At 46.6% G+C, this 16650-nt stretch overlaps 1 protein-coding gene across 1 annotated transcript in view; it reads right to left on the bottom strand.

The window, feature by feature from the left end:
- Positions 1-332: 332 nt before the first annotated feature.
- Positions 333-16650, bottom strand: part of LOC125299785 (rho guanine nucleotide exchange factor TIAM2) — a 46231-nt gene continuing 29913 nt past the window's right edge. The window contains exons 9-25 of the mRNA XM_048251227.1: positions 13319-13486; positions 12447-12551; positions 12103-12181; positions 11857-11946; positions 11395-11619; positions 9922-10031; positions 6586-6774; positions 5776-5844; positions 5477-5602; positions 5061-5169; positions 4265-4444; positions 3567-3685; positions 2805-2913; positions 2615-2673; positions 2359-2461; positions 1558-1645; positions 333-1270 (exon numbers count right to left, since the gene is read on the bottom strand). Of these exons, the coding sequence (XP_048107184.1) occupies positions 658-1270; positions 1558-1645; positions 2359-2461; positions 2615-2673; positions 2805-2913; positions 3567-3685; positions 4265-4444; positions 5061-5169; positions 5477-5602; positions 5776-5844; positions 6586-6774; positions 9922-10031; positions 11395-11619; positions 11857-11946; positions 12103-12181; positions 12447-12551; positions 13319-13486 (2541 nt within the window). The 3' untranslated portion in view covers positions 333-657. The remainder of the gene's footprint in view (positions 1271-1557; positions 1646-2358; positions 2462-2614; positions 2674-2804; positions 2914-3566; positions 3686-4264; positions 4445-5060; positions 5170-5476; positions 5603-5775; positions 5845-6585; positions 6775-9921; positions 10032-11394; positions 11620-11856; positions 11947-12102; positions 12182-12446; positions 12552-13318; positions 13487-16650) is intronic.

Raw genomic sequence — 16650 nt, 5'->3', positions numbered from 1 at the left:
TGAGGAGTTGCAGCTTTATTCAGTTACCCGCAATTAAAACTAAACCTAAGTTTCCCTCACAAACTCTGATTTGGTCGCTATACTGTAGCTTATTCCCAGCTGAGCCGTTTATGAGTGTTTAGTCCTAAATGAAAACGATTCAAACTCTCTAGCCACTCACTCGCAATTCACTGACGTCAGGTTCACTTAAAGGAGCCACACATACTGTAGGGCTAGGCTACTGTTAAGTTGTTGACTGCCGTACTATTGAGGACTATTATGAGTTCTGTCCATTATTTGGTGGTAGGTACAATTACTGCAATAAAATTATGCTTATTAAATTCTTTCCCCAAATCACTTTTAAAAAATTTTTTCAAGAGTAATATTATCGGTTATCGTATCGGTATCGGCCACAACAAACCAATAAATATCGGTTATCGTTATCGGCCCTAAAATTCCATATCGGTGCATCTCTACTTTCAAGGTATTCTTTACGCGCTACAAATTCAGGCTTTAAAACATACAGGTGCCAAAGCTCGTGTGAGCAATCCAACTTCTGCCATTCCATTCAGCCCATTCAAAGCATTGTCGCCATGGAAACAGCACATACAAGCACACTAGTCCAGAGTTCTTTGTTGAGCAAGGTTCCGTTCCCGATTCCTACATGCTTAGTCCTTCCTACAGGGTGGGGATAACAGCCTTCTGGATCCCCATGACCGCGTCGTAGAAGCAGTCCTCGTTGACTACGGAGGCCAGGCTCTGCACGCTGAAGTCTCTGGCCAGCAGAGAGTTGAGATCCATGGAGCTCTGCGAGTCAACCAGTCCCCCCGTGACACTCTGGCTGCCCTGGTGGTCAGTGGCCCCGGCCCTGTTCAGCCGGACGCCCCCCTCCCTGACGCCGTAGGCCACCGCCGCCGCCTCCTCCTCGCCGCTGGCGAAGCTCAGCCTCTGGAGCTGGGCCTCGATGGCGCTGGTGAGCGAGTGGAGCCGCGCCCGCTTGTCCAGCTGCAGGGTCCGGTGGCTGGGGTAGTCGCGCGGGCGGCTGGGCAGCGACGGCTCCGAGTGACAGTCGCCGTCCATGTCCAGCGGAACGGGCCGAAGGCCGTTGGGGTGAGACGGGTGCCGCAGCACCCAAGGTCCAGCCTGAGCCGCGGTGGTCTGAATTGGCAGGGGTCTCCTGAAGGTGGCCAGGTGGTCTCTGCAGCTCCTCTCAATGGAGACTGTCTGCTTGGCGTTCTCCCTCAGCAGGGAGCGGATGGTCTTCACCACGTTGGCTTTGCTCTCCAAACCACTAGGGGGGGACGAGGAGAAAGGAATTGTCAGAAATTATAACACAAGGAACTTGTGTAGAATCTGTGTAACACCCGCTGAATATTTTGACTTTAAGCACCTTAATTAAATTTAAATGATCATAAAGATTTTAGAGCGGAATCAGATCTGTCTTTAATTAAAGAATATCATTTTTACAAAGGGCAGACATACAGAATTTAAAACTCTACAAATGTGTCCACATTATTTTCTCCTGTTGTGTTATTTTCTGTGCGGACACTAGCCAGGGCGCCCTGCTGACCCTCGTACCTGCTGCACAGCTGGAAGACGGTCTCTGGCCTCCCCTCCACCTCGGACTTGGTGTGGACCAGCTCCCAGATGCACGGGTTGTCTGAGCCTGTCAGGGAGAGTCACGGGTTGTCAGCACGCCTCACAGAAAACACCATTTTGTCTGCGAGTTATAAAAGATTCAATGTGGCGCAGCTGTGGGAGGGACGACCACGTTGCAAATACGGTTTACTCAATTTGTGTGTACCGGTACTAATGTTACGCCTAGAGGGATTGGTATAAATTCTGATTCTGCTTTATACATTAAATTTATTATTATTATTAATATTGAGTGAGAGAATATGAATACACTTCTTAAGGCCCCAGAGGTTGACCAAGACATACATAATGAATACAGCAAAGTACTGTGATACAATCCTCTGGCACAAGCATCAGGGTTTCCAAACACAGTCTTCTTTGTATTAAGATATGTGCAGCAGCGCTCGGCACTACTAGTGTCTCTCCATCCACAGGAGGTTCTTCTGGAGGAGAGCAAGCCTTACAGAGCCTGTTCTGAGATCAGTGACTGATTCGGTCTGTAAGAAAGATGGGCCTCATAGCCCATGCATACAGCCGCACTACATTTCTGTATTCTGCAGCAGTTGTACGTCCCCCCACTGTTGTACGTTATGGCACATGATGAAGGTTGACCAACAAAGAGAATATTCAACATAAAATTACGAAAAACCAAGAAAAACTAAGGGGGGTTGGGTGGTGGTGTTGGTGGGGGGTTGGGTGGTCGTGGTGGTGGGTGGTGAGGGTCAGTAAGTGAGCTGCACCAACCTGCTGTGTTTCCCAAGCGGACTTGCAGTGCGGACACAGGAATGAGCCAGCGGAACTTGAAGGGATCCAGGTCTCCCTGTGAGTAGGCTGAACGGGACGCAGTCTGCAGAAGAAGAAGACACACACATTAGCCATTTTCAGAGACAAACATTTTAGCCGATATCAGAGACACACAACACACATATTAACCATTGTTACACACAGACATTGCGAAAGCAATGGAAAAAAACAAACATGCTGAAGTCTTGAGACTCACCATTCTCTTCTTCAGCTTGGTGCTCTCACGGTACACCAAAATGGCTGCCCTCTTGAAGACTGGGGGAGACGGGAAAAGAAAGTGATGTCATTTAAGGCACATGTTGTTTTCTACATAATGCATGTCATCTTTGGGTTGGGGTCAGATCTTCCATCCAAACTAAGTTCCGATCATGCAATGTAACACTCACGGAAGAGGGTGAGTTCTGGATCCTTCCTCATGCGGCCCAGAGAGGGGAGAGGGTTGAGCCACAGCACTGAGGAGTGAAGCAGGAACTCCCCCATAGAGATCTCAGTCACCTGGGGCACAGCAACACAGGTACACTTTACATCTATTCATTTAGCACACGCTTTTAGCCAAAGGCACTTACATATTATATTACAAGTTAGTTATATTACAAGGGCCATTCTCCTCAGATTCACTCAAGGGTTAAGTGCCTTGTTCAAGGGCACAACGGTGAAAGCTAGTTGAACATACAACATTTCAGGCTATTGCATGCTGAACTAGTATGCACTAACTCCTGCACCCCCACACACACACACTCTGATTGCCCCCCTGCCGCCTTTGTTAACTTTCATCACTGTTATCATCAGTAGGATTATCCAAAGTGACTAATCAACATGGAAATGACCCACTTGGCTTTTCTACTGGCATAGCATATCAACTTCAACTTTGGGGAAATTTAGGATTTAAGAAACACTTCCAAATCCACCATCGAATCCACCATTAATCATAAATCATGTCTGGCAATATCTAGTCATACAACATAAGGGATGATTGCTGCGGCAGCTATAGGTTGATGGTTATAGTTATATATTCATGAGTCAAGCTATATACGATCACATACATTTTCCTAGATGTATACCTTTTTTAAATATATCCCTGTATGACGCCTTGAGCATGTGCTTATAATAACTACCAATCATCTGAAGTGTTGTGGGGGCTGTCATACCTCCTTCTCTCGGCTGCTCTGCTCGGCGACCAGCTGGTCGAACACGGTGCCGTAGTCCTCGTAAATCTTCTGCATCTCGTTGATGTGGCTTGCCACCTTCTCCATGGCCCTCAGGGCCTCTGTACACACACACACACACACACACACACAACCAGAGAGACTCAATAAAGAGACACCAGTCTAGCATGACCACCAGCAGTCAGTGAGTGGGGTACCATTAAAGTAGACTATATTAAGTAGGAAAATTATTCCAGCATGAATTACTCCATTTGTAATACTTTTATTACTTTTTGTATACAGCTCTGTGGATTATTCATGTGTATATATGGGTTGTTTGATCATATCCCGGGATGATTATGTGTGGCAATACTGTATACAGCCCTCATGAGATAAGTGAGAGTGGTTTCATGGCTTTATGACCAAATGATTAAATATGCGTGTGTACAGTATGTTGCATGTGCAGGCATGAGCAATCAAAGCACCTACTGTATGTGTGTTTTCTCTATGTATGGAAGGCGCGCGTGTGTGTGTGTAATTCCTAGCTAAGGTCTCCTCTGCACTGTATCTTATATTCTATTTCTATAAGTTGCTTTGGATAAAAAAAATGAATATGCCAAATGAATATATGTAAATGTAAATGTATGCTTTTGATGGTGTGTGTGTGTGTGTGTGTGTGTGTGTGTGTGTCCTGGTGTTACCTATGAGGTGGCTGTGCTCCTCACTCTCCACATCGGTGAGGGAGACGAGCTCGCGGAGCAGCAGCGGGTACTTGAGCACTCGCTGCACAGGCTTGATGAGGTAGGACTCCAGGGTGGAGGAGTGCTGCTTAGTGGGGTTCCGCGCCTCCAGGAACTCCTTGAACGCCTGATCTGTCTTTGCTGAAAGGGGGAGAGAGAGAGAGGAAGAGAGAGAGAGAGAGAAAAAGGGAGAGAGAGAGAGGAAATGAAAGGGAGAGACAGAGCGGGGATACGAGGTGATGAATAATAAGCTACCTTATGAAGATAAAAGGGGAAGAGAGTGCTTTTGGCAGGATCCTCCTTTGTTTTCTTTGCGAACTAAAACGGAGCTGTTCTCCTTAGATCACAGGGTCTGACTGCTGCGCGCGGTTTGGTGGAAACTCAAGAGCCTGGTTATGTAAGGCGAGGTGCAGCAGCACCAGGAGGGTGAAGTATTCCCTCAACTCCTCTTAGGCTATACTTTATACATCAGACACTTACAGCCAGAACAAGCTGGGCCAAAATCAAACACGCACAGGAAGCACAAAATAATAAATAAATAAATAAAAACTTTCGCTATCTTTGCTAACACCACTCTCCTCTTAATCGTGTGTTGGGGAAATGAACAACCTTGAACAGAGTAGATCTTCCTCTGCCTGTTCACTCTAATTAGACCCTCTCTGATTAGAGAGATCATTTGCTGAAACATTTGCAAGCAGTGAATCCACCTGTGTGAAAGATACAGTGCACCTCTGTTAATGTGGTGAGTGATGCCTACCTCGTTCCAGGACCTTCTGGACCTTGATGTGATTGGCACAGAAACCGCTGTACAGCTTGAAGTGATCGGCATAGTTGAGGAAAGATCCACCAAGAGAGAAGAGGAGCTTCTATACTCAACAAACAAGAGAAACAAAACAAACAAAAATGTGGTTACTACATGACATGTATGAGTGGTGTAGCTTAGACTGTTATCTATATGTTTGTGTACACAAAACAGACACACACAGCACTATTAAAACTATTAGCATGCATGCAAAATTATTACTTCAGAGTGGATACTGCCTGGGCTATAAACTACCAACAACAGGAACTTGCTTGTAATTTTATACACAGGCATGTATACAATGAAAATGATGCTTGCGGTTCATTTGAATTGGTCACACCAGGTTGGCTGTACAGTGGGGGCTGGCTCACCTTAAACTGCTCAGGAGTCTCCAGGATGCTGAAGTCTGGCGAGCAAGCGATGCGTTCCTCCAGCGTGTGCAGGAAAACCCTCTGGAAGTCCAGCATCTCAGGCAGGCTGCCAAACAGAGACTCCATCTAGTGGCAGGAGGGGGGAATAGGCACAGGGTCAGTCACATACAGACATGGAGCGGCAGTCAGACCAGACATGCACAAGATGTGACATCTGTTTTATGCTCCAGAGAGTGGTTTCCATTGAGAATAATGAGGAGTGCTACAGCGGTGGACAGGAGGAGGTCATGGTCACTCACCTCATCGTGAGTGAGGAACGTCTCGCTCTGCAATGGCTTCAGGTAGATCTCAAACAGGCAGCCCAGGTCCTGAAAAAACAAAAGGGATTAAGAAGAGCTTAGATGACCGGGTCCCATCTCAATCACTTTGCATAACACAGGGCTGACACTCACAAACCAGCAACACCCATACTACATGCATAGAACATTCCGCACGAGTACAGCTCCTAGCATGGCATGTATGCTTGTGTGCATGCATGTGGATCTAAGCACCATTTTGTTCGTCACCTAAAAATGTGACTAATTTCAACTGAGGAATCCTCCGGCATATTTCACATCCTGTAATTCTAATGAGCAGCACCTGACCTTCCTGTGTTCTGCTTATGATGTAATTCCAATTGGAACAAACACAAACAAAATGATGATGAACCTGCTATGCCTCTAAACTCATAATTAGCTACAGTATTTAGCAGGTGCTTTGATCCAAAACAAAACACAACACAATAAAATGAAGACAAACATTATGTATCGGTCGGAATTCTCTCTGTTGTACTTGTGGTCGGGCATCACACAGAACTTATTTTAACTGCACGACCGAGCACAGGACTTATAGTTAAAAAATGTAAATGATCTCGTATCACATTTTAACTTCTCTATGGGCAAGTGAATGCAAAATGAGAAATTTACATTTAACAGACACTTTTATTCAAAGCGACTTTTTCAGGCTACTGTATGCTAGCCCAGCTCTTTAGCCACTACACTATATCACCAGCCGGAAATAACCATACCACCATGTACAGAAGGCACGCTGTAACAAAACAGCTCTCGTACCTTCACGTAGGACTTCTCTGTGTCCACCAGTTCCTGAATGACCTTGCGGAGCCTGTCGGTGATTGACATGTGGCGGGGGCATGGCCTTGGCGGGGCGGGGTCACTGCAGTAGGGGTTCCTATGGCCCTCAGCCTCCAGCACCGAGCCCTCTGGGAAGGTCTGGTACAACGGGCACACATTGTCTGCACTCTGCGGAGGAGAGAGGGAGAGACAGAGAAGACAGACAGAAAGAGAGAGGGGGGGTACAAGAACAAATCTGTTAGCTTTTTGCAGGGATGGTTTAAATCCACCTTTTATAAACCCATTATATATAGCTCATATCATCCTGTTAAGTGGCTCTAAAGTCTAAAGCACAGTGTGCACTAGCCCTGGGACAGCAGAGACAGCCGCATTGGTCACTGGCAATGTGGAGTATCAAGTCCATGGTGAACAGGGATCAGTGAGATTAGAACACTGTTAGTAAATAGCTCCATCAAAAGGTTAGCAGGGCAGGGTGTCATATTGGCTGGCCTCAATCCCTTCATAGTCAAGTTTGAGCGATTGCACTCTCACACACAAAATACTTACAGACATGCACAGCCAGGTGTACCCATATAGATCTACCTCCCTCTCTCTATCTCTCTCTCAGACACACACACACACACACACAAAAGCTGATGCAGAGGAACAAACTGCTACTGAGAAACTAATAGCCAATGTCACGCTCCAATGCTTCAGAGCCCAGTCATCACATGCTTTCAGAATTTCAAGTGAGCAAAACTCACCCTGGGCTATTTCACCTATACCCACAAACATACTGTACACTCCTTTTCTCTGAATACACACACTCCCATTGGAATAACATCAAACCTGATATTTGACATTTTATATCGACAATAAAGCTTTCCAAAACTCTGAACAAAGGCTATGCAGATTGATGCCATAGACATAGAGGGAGGTTGTTGTTTTTTTTTATCTCTCCTCCACACATGGCCAGGCTTGCTGTGGGAGATGTAAGACGCAGGATCCCTGGGGAGGCCTTGAGCCATTTATCATCATAATGTGTTCTGTCAAGCCGTAATATAGTGCTGACAAACTGATGAATTCTGGAGGTCGGAAGCATTGTGCTGCACAGGGGTGCTGTAGCTCCGGAGTGTGCAGCAGTAAATGGGAGGTGGCTATAAACCACTGCTGGATAATGCTAATCCTTTATAATGCATCGGGCGCGCAGGGCGCTGTGTCCACCATGCAGTCATCCAACTGTTCTACAAAAACAAAGTAGTGTCATCAGTGTGTGTGTGTGTGGCCTCTGTGTGTGTGTGTTTGTGAGTGTATGTGTTTGTGATTGTGTGTGCATGTGATAGGAAATGATTGTGGAAGTGGAAAATTGTTGTACAGCGAGATCATGGTAAAAACTGGAAAGTGTAAAAAAAAAAAGTGCTGACTTCAGGCTTTTCAGTAAGAGTAGACAAAAGTAGCAAACACACAAACCTACAGACACATATAAACACAAACACTGTGAATCCCTCTACATACACACTCAGTCAGTCAGTCACACACACACACACACAATATGCACACATACACACTCGTACCAGAAGAACGATCCCGTCGGGGGCCTGCTCGCAGACCAAACAGGACGCTATCTTATCCAGCAGCGCGGCGAGCTTGTCCTTCAGCGCCTGTCTGACCGAGGCCGGGCTGAACGCCTCGGCCAAGTCCTCCCTCAACTCCTCTCCCCACTGCAGCCAACGCCACCACCACATGACAAGAGAGTGGCACCTCTCCCCCCCCCAAAAACAAAAAACTCACTGGGAATCGGAACCCTACATGCCACCAAAACAGCCACAACGCGCCACATCCACCCGGCCGCCGAAATCCCTTCTGCCGTTTTTTTTCCCACCCCTCCTCACCAGCAGCAGCTCCCTTACAGGGCGTAAGCCCGGATAAGCCGGCTGCTTAAGAGGGTCCATCTGCTGACAGGTAGGCTGCTGTGGCCCAGGATGCGTCTGGGTGGCTGAAGCAGAAGGCTAGGCAGCAGGGCCGAGGGTGGTGAGGGGGGTGGGGGTGGATGGGGGGGTGGAGGTCGGAATGGAAGGCATTCTCAGCGAAAGAAAAGTCGAGGCTTTGAATTATATAGAAATTATAGAGGGAAATTATGGTTTTGGTGCTGTGTTTCTGCTTTCCACAGGGAGATTCAAGGAGATTTTTCTTTTCCAATCCCCCTCAACTGACACCCTCTCTCCTCCACCTCTGAGTCATCTGGCCGAGTCTTTTCGTCGACTCAGTGGAGATTCATGAAGTGTCTTGCGGGTAGTCACGATGACAACCACATCTGAAACGGCTCTGGCTAGAAGCACACAAGCTGGGAGCCAGAAGATTTCCACTGTCAGTGCCATAAGCCCAGTGTATGTGTGTAAGTATACACGTGTGTGGTGTGTGTGTGTGTGTGTGGTTTTTGGGAGGCACAGTCTGGACCCCGTCCAGCCTTGCCTTGCTGCATTTAGGCCCCATGCCCTTACAACGTGACCTCGCAATGACGCCCAGTAATCCAGCTCACCTAAACACACCTTCACACACCTTCACGCAAACACCTCTCTGGCTGCCTCACACTCCTCCGCTCTACTTAAGAGAGCTGCCAATCCACAGATCACTCCCCAGCAACAGGAAGCTTGTGCTCCACACAGCTCGGGTTTAGATGAGCTCAATGGAACAAAAAGTATGGAGTAGTATTCTGGAATTCTAATTTCCCCCTCACTTAAATTACGCCATTTATTTGATTTAAAATAATTGAAAGCCCCCTCTCTGTTGAGGGAATATTAGTTTATGTCAAAGTGTTCATCATTGTTGTTTACTCAGGCTTTATGTTATTATAACACAAAAGCAAATCATCTTTGTGTTTGGACATGAGCCTGGACAGCCTGTCACCTCAGCCTTTTTTGTATCCTTGCTTTGTTAGACTCAATTGGCTTGATCAAAGACACACTGATGATCAGCCTGCAGGGACCCTGAATACTAATAGTGGGGTGTGGATAGTAGAGTGGAGTTTGAGCGGCATGGAGCCCAGAGGTGCGTTCAAATTCCTTGAACAGAGGCCAACGTTCGTGGCGAACGCGTTTGTCTCAACAGATACATTTGAACGATTTTTGTGTAAATATCCCATCTCCACGACGATAACTCTCTGTCCAACTCCCAACATGTTCGCGGAGAACTAGCTCCTCAAACTGTTTGCGAGTGTTCGCAAATGTTTGTGGAAAATCAAGGCAAACAGAAAACAAATGCAATTTGTTGCAAATGTTTGCCTATGTTTGCGAATTTTAATGCATCTCAAAGCACAGAGGAGTTCTGTCTTCTTACCGTCCTGTGAGGCTCGGAATCATCAGACGGAATGTTCTGCAGAGTTCCATCATCAGAACCCGAACCAGCTGCTATGGAGCCTTCTGGAACCTCCTGCGCTGGAGGCGAATCTGAGGAGGACAGCAAAAATAGAGACAGACAGAAAGAGAGAGAGAAAAACAGATAGATTGATAGAAGAGAGAAATGATGAGAGACGAGAGGGGGATGGGGGGGCAGGAGGAGTGAGAGTGAGACAGACAGAGAGAGGGAGGAAGAGAAAGAAAGACATGTTAGTGGCAGGTCCTCAGTGTATACAGTGCCAAACACAAAGCAGTTTTACTGAGAGAGGAGGGCAATTGAAAATCAAAGAGACAGAGCGAAAGACAAAATCAAAGAGAGGAGCAGTCTCGGGGGGATAGGGCCTGCTTCAAGCTTGGCTGGCGGTTAACCGTACCTGACTGGTGTCAGCCTGCATCGGTCTCATTGTAGTAACAGGCCAGCCTGCCGAGAGGCTGAAACTGCCACAGGGCTACTGGCACCACACCAGAGAAAAAGCCTCCACAACATACAAGCCATGCCAAACCCACCCCAGACAAAACATACAAGTTCAAGCCATCGCTAAACATACTCTTTCAAATGAAATCACGTGCAACTACTAAATACTTAGTACAACAATCAAACCAAACATATACATCATCAATGATAATCAGTATCAGCCAAACTAGTGGAAATTCCCACAGATTAATAGACTATTTCCACACAACCGTCTTGCAGACACTCTAGGGATCTATAAATAACTTTGTATATTTCTGGGCTGAAGTGATATGATTGACCCTGTGGAGAGAGGAGTTGACACACAACTCAGCTGTCAGTACAGTTTGGATAACCACAGGAGCAGGGGTGTCATTTTATTACCATCTTTAACTAGAGCTACATGTCCACACTTCATTTACATCAGAGGTTCCAGCCAAGCCCAAAATATCCTTTCCTCTGTCAGGGTGTCAATGAGTGAATGACATAAACACAGAGCGCCCCCTAAAGGTTGGTTAAAACACCAACAGCTGCCATTGCATGAATTACACACTTCATGTCACATTTATTGTTACAGTGCAACAGGAATTATTGCTGAATTATAGTCACCGTTCTTTTTGTGGGTTTTTGTGAATGTATTAGAATGTGTTAAAAACGGTCACAGTTTCTTATTCAAAACTTAAAAGTAACTACTACAATTGAAGGGTGGGTGCAGCGTCGTTTCGTGCTCATCCCACCTATCTTTAGGTCAGGAGCAGGACAAAGTAAACGATAAGGTACAGCAAAATATCCGCACACCCGAGTAGCTCCCAAACTTAATTAAAAAACATCAACGTTTCAACCCAACAGGGTCGGTTTGAAAGAACACCCTGTCGGATCGAAATGTTTCTGTTTTTTAATGAAAGTTTGGGAGCTACTCCGACTGGGTGCGACGCTAAGCCAGTGTGAGCTGCAGCGTGTTACCTGAAGGCCAGGGGGGGAAGTGCTCCATGTGGTGGGCCTGTGCCGGGGCCTCGCTGGACTCGCAGTCCGGCCACATGGAGCCCGGCTCCACCGCGACGACGAGCTCCTCGCGCCACAGAACCAGACTGACGCTCTGCTGGCTGAAGTAGGCCTGCATCAGACCCAGGTCCAGTGAGCTCACGCTCATCCCGTTCAGAACCAGAATCTCATCCCCTGCCCGCAGACCTGCAGGGGAACACACACACACACACACACACACACACACACACACACACACACACACATATGAATACAAAAGTCTCAGACCATTCATATACGTAACAGAAAATCTTTCACAAATCCCATGTGGCAAAAAAGCTACAAAACTAAACATTTTGTCAGAACATTTTTTGTGCTTTTACGGAGATGAATAAGGCTTGTGTTGCTGTTGTTGACATGACATAAATATTGAAAGACAAGTACCTTCTGAGAAAGCCAGCCCCGCTGTGTCCACCTCACTGATGTAAATGTGACTTCGCCCAAGTCCGTCTACGTGGCCTGTCACAGCGAAGCCTACCAACAGGAGATTTGTCACTCAAGTCAGTTGATTCAATATTAGTCCTTATGTACAAGATGCATAGTCCTGAGAGTCCTCCGAGTGTCTTTTGAACTGTCTGTCTACATATTGATTGTTGAACTGCACAGATGCTCTGAGCGTGTTTCACTCACCAAAGTCAGATGAGGCGTCTGCACGGGACATGTTTCGTGTGAACACACTGAGGGGAAACACCTCCAGTTCATCGTACACCTGGACAGAGAGACAGCGCAAATATGTAAATGGAACAATGGACTCTCTTAGTGTAACACAGGCAAATGAATTAGCATTCTCACATGTAAAAAATCATGTTTACTTCCAGCTCTTTAACACCACTATAAAAACAAATGACAACATAGTAATCATTTTAAGTATATAGCCATAACAGTAGTTAAGTAGTAATTAACCAATAATTCATGAAATACTTTTCCCAGAAACGTATACTTTGACTTTGACTTATATTCTGTGTTCCTCTCACCAGTTCTTTCAGTGCATCAGTGGCGGAGGCGGTGTGCACCTCCACTTCCTCCCCCACACGCCTCTTCACACGCAGGCCAAAGAGACAGGGCTCCAGCTGACGACCCTGCAACAGAGCACACCAGCACGCCTGTCAGCTACCAAAATAGTACCGCGCTTATCGGAAAATAACAAGAGGTGCGGAGTGGCCCCAGAAACTTTATCTTTAGCTTTAGATTATTTGAGTCTAGTTTTCAGCTACTGGAGCCTTCCTGGTGCTGAGAAGTCAGAGCCTCATCCACCATCACCCTGGTGTATAATCCAGTGTCTGGAGAGCATGAATTCCACTCAATGTTTTTCTATGAATCGAATGAATTTCTCTGGAGCAGAAGTCTTGCGCCAGACGGTGGAACTAATGAGCGATATTAGCTGGCTCACTGCCTGGGGTACCCTCTATTTTTGCACCTGATCCGCTGCACATGTGGCTCCAAAACACTGGACAGCATCACAACTGAATAAATCAGTGTCGACCAGCACTGACTTTAACTCGTCGCGTTGTCTAACCATAACTGCTTAGCACTGCAACATGCTAGAAGATCTAAAATACCAGAGATTGAGAGTAATCAGTTTCAGACAGGGGGCTTGCAAAACCAAAGAGGAAAAGACGATTAATAATTGAGGAATGGAAACCAATTACGCAGCTCAATAAGATGCCCTACAGCCACCTTGATCTCTCTTTTCCTGACTAAAACAACATCTATATTTTACAGGGCCGCGGGAGCCAGAGCTGTGGACGCGGAGCGCTGACGGACACGGAAGGCCTGTGTATTGGAAGAGTTTGGAGTTTCCTGGCGGATGACGAGACTCTTGAGAGCTGACGCAGGCTGGACGTACCTTGCAGGCCTGGTAGAGGACGTCGGCTGCCAGGGAGTCGGGCTTGACGGGAACAGTGACCACGTGGCCGTCGGGCATGTACACACACACCAGGCTCTCCAGGCTGCTGTCCCATGGGTGGCCTTCAGGGGGCGCTATTGAATGGAATTTGGCAAAGCTGTCCAGTCTCTGAGGGGAAGAAAGGCAAAACAAAAATGGGGGGAAAACAAGTGTTGAGGAGCTTGAGAAGTTGAGCAGGGTAAAAAATATACATATCTGAACAGAAAATAACAAATTATGTAACTTGTAGCTTGAATGTTATTCCTGATTTGTAAGTCGCTTAGGGTAAAAGTGTCTTCTAAATGAATAAATGTAAATGTAGCACATAAACAAATTAAGACAGCAGTATATCATACATCAGGGGTCTAGGTCCTTTTTTCCTCCGATAGCTACTTTGACAAAATGGACATGGCCGAGAGCTTTTATGTTATAGTAGCATGTATTCATAAAGCTGATCTCCACCCAAAACCGCTGAATAAGATTTGTATGCTTTTTAAAGGTTCCTTTCAACTCATTTACCTTCTCTCTTTGTAGACTGAATTTGATTTCATAGGAATTTTAACATGTTTCCCCAGTGACTGGGTTATCAGATTTATGAACATCTTCCTCAAACCTTTTGGAGAGCTACTTAGGAACAGGTGGGGAGCTACTGGTAGCTGTACCTGTGGGAGACCCCTGTCATACATCATACAGATTCAGAGTTGTAGTGCTAAATGTACACTACCTAGGAGGTTCATATTGATACTTTGGCTGTGGAGAGTAAATTATTGAAAGATGAGGATCACAGACAAGTAACAAAGGAATTTGGTGAGATACCTGCCAAAACACCAAAACACCCAACAAAACACAGACACAGATACACACATAATACATGCACAAACACACACACACTCGCACACACACACACACAAACAAACACACACACACACACACACACACACACACACACACACACAGACAAAGACATACACACACACACACACACACACACACACACACACACACAGATAAACACATACATTCATTAGACAGCTTCCTTGCATGCTGTCCTCAGACCTGTCTGTTTGCTCTGTGCAGTGTCAACACATCAGCAGGTTGTTGTGACAGCTGTGCAAGGCCTCCCCCGTGCACACGGCCAGAAACACTCCCACCCTCCCCCCGCTCCAGCCCTGCCCGTCCCATGGCGTGGGTCTCTTGACAACAAGACAATGACCCAGCAGCGGCGAGCGGCCAAAGGGGCAGCCTAAGAATGGGGGATGGCCGTCAAACAGGATTTGCTGGCTCTCAAACTTTTTAGGAAAGTTTTGAATGGTAAGTGATGGATAAGCTCTCAAACAAAAGCAAAACGGCCCACAGAGGCGAGCAGGTGTGAGATGTTTGTCAGAGGGATTTCATCTTTAAATCTGACCATGTATTCTAAAGATCCTAAAGAAAAGAAATATCTCGCTGGGTAAGCTACTAAGTCTTTACTGAAGACATGCTGTGATGACATAAACATAGAAACACACCCACACACACACACACCACAAACATCCACCCATATCCTCAGCTTCCACTGAAATGGAAGAGCCGCTCAAATTGGTCCCAGATACACTGTATGAGGATTGAGAACCGCTATACTGCTGTTCCATAGAACACTAAAATAGAGCTGAGATGACTTGGCGGAATGACTCACAAAAATGTGCTACAAATATCCACAGCCAGCACACATACTGACACAGAAGAAGAGTCACCGAAGAATTTGTGCCTAAAACAGTCCTCCCTCACTCTATCTTTGCGTCATAATTATAAAGGATGTGCGAGAGCCGCCCGCGTTTGATACTATTCTGATCCCCATCGGCGCAGAAATAAAGCTGGTGGTTCCATAGGAAATAATAAGAGGTCTGCTGATGGCTGAAATTACAGGTTGGAGGGAGTCGGCAGATGCGGCGGCCCTAATCAGAGTGTGGTGTGGCGGGAGTCTCCTCGAGACTCTCCTCCTCTCGCCCCCAGACGCCTGTCTGTCCAGAGCGCCGAGGCCCAGACCAGACGCCCTCAACCCCTGCACACACACACACACAAACACACACACACAAAGCCACAGGACTGTGACCACCACAGCGGATCCCCACATCTCCAGTTTACTAGTGTATGTACATATGATCTGATCTCTCTTTAAAAGGGGGGGGGGGAATAACATGGTGGTTGAGTTTGGATACTGACCCACTGCAGTCCATTGAATTATATCATTAAACACAGTTATTACCAACACAACTTTGCTGGGCAGTGGCCATTTTTGCCAGTATGTGTGGTCCATGGAAACAGCCTGTCATGATACACTGTTGTTCTGCCTTCAAAGAGTATGCATGCACACCAGCACAGTCTCCAAATGCAGACCAAAGGAGCCAATGGCCAAGGGAGGTGTTTTTTTTGTAAATACAAAAAGACTGCTCCAGGAACAGCAGCTCTCACACTGGTTTGACAGGGTCTGGCTGTGAGCCAAGTACAGACTCTGAGGTGGCTGTTCTGGGTTCTGTGATTAAAAATATAACATATAAGGGTGACATTTGCAATGCAATGCCTTTGGGAAAAGGTAGCTTAGATGTCCGAGGTAAACAAAGCTTTCACAGAGATCAGGTGAACATCACTCTATGGATGAGCAAAAATGCTCAGACCTAAAGAGACCTTTTTTTTTTTTTTTCGATTTTTGTTTCAGCCTAGAGTAGACCAGGACTGAGTGGAGGATGGGGGTTTGCAGTTGCGGAGTTTGGACACTGATTCATCTCATCCCGGCATAACTGCACTCTGGAAGCAATCAGACTAATCCTCTTTCAACTTAAAAACCCAGAGATGCTGGGGCTGGCAAAGGCCAGCGTACCCCCACACACACACACACCCACCACCACCTATCCAAACCTCTCCATTCCCTCCCCAGCCAACAGTTTGATATTTAGCGAACTGTGTGGGTTTACACAAACCATCTGTTTGTCCCTGCAGGGGCTGCTTGCCAGCTTGCAACAATTAACCACATGTGGCTTATGGTAATTCCCCGCTCAATCTTGGCTCTATTAAGGGGTCCTTTAACGACTGATCACTGCCAGGGTTCGAGTGCTGAGCAATCCAAACCCCCCCACACACACACACACTCTGATCCTCACGTTCACATGATTCATGCGTGAGGCACGTGCGGCTTAAAAAGTTAAAAACTCGGCAGATTTGGCTTTCTCCCTGCACCGAGAGAAAGAGCGAGAGAGAGTGTGTTTTTGCCATCATCGTTTGGCCGTGCCCCTGTGCCCCCGTTGGACTGACGACCC

This window comes from Alosa alosa, chromosome 8, assembly GCF_017589495.1.
Source record: "Alosa alosa isolate M-15738 ecotype Scorff River chromosome 8, AALO_Geno_1.1, whole genome shotgun sequence".
NCBI lineage: Eukaryota > Metazoa > Chordata > Actinopteri > Clupeiformes > Clupeidae > Alosa > Alosa alosa.
The sequence above is the reverse complement of the archived record's forward strand: the minus strand, read 5'-3'. Positions and strand labels throughout refer to the sequence as shown.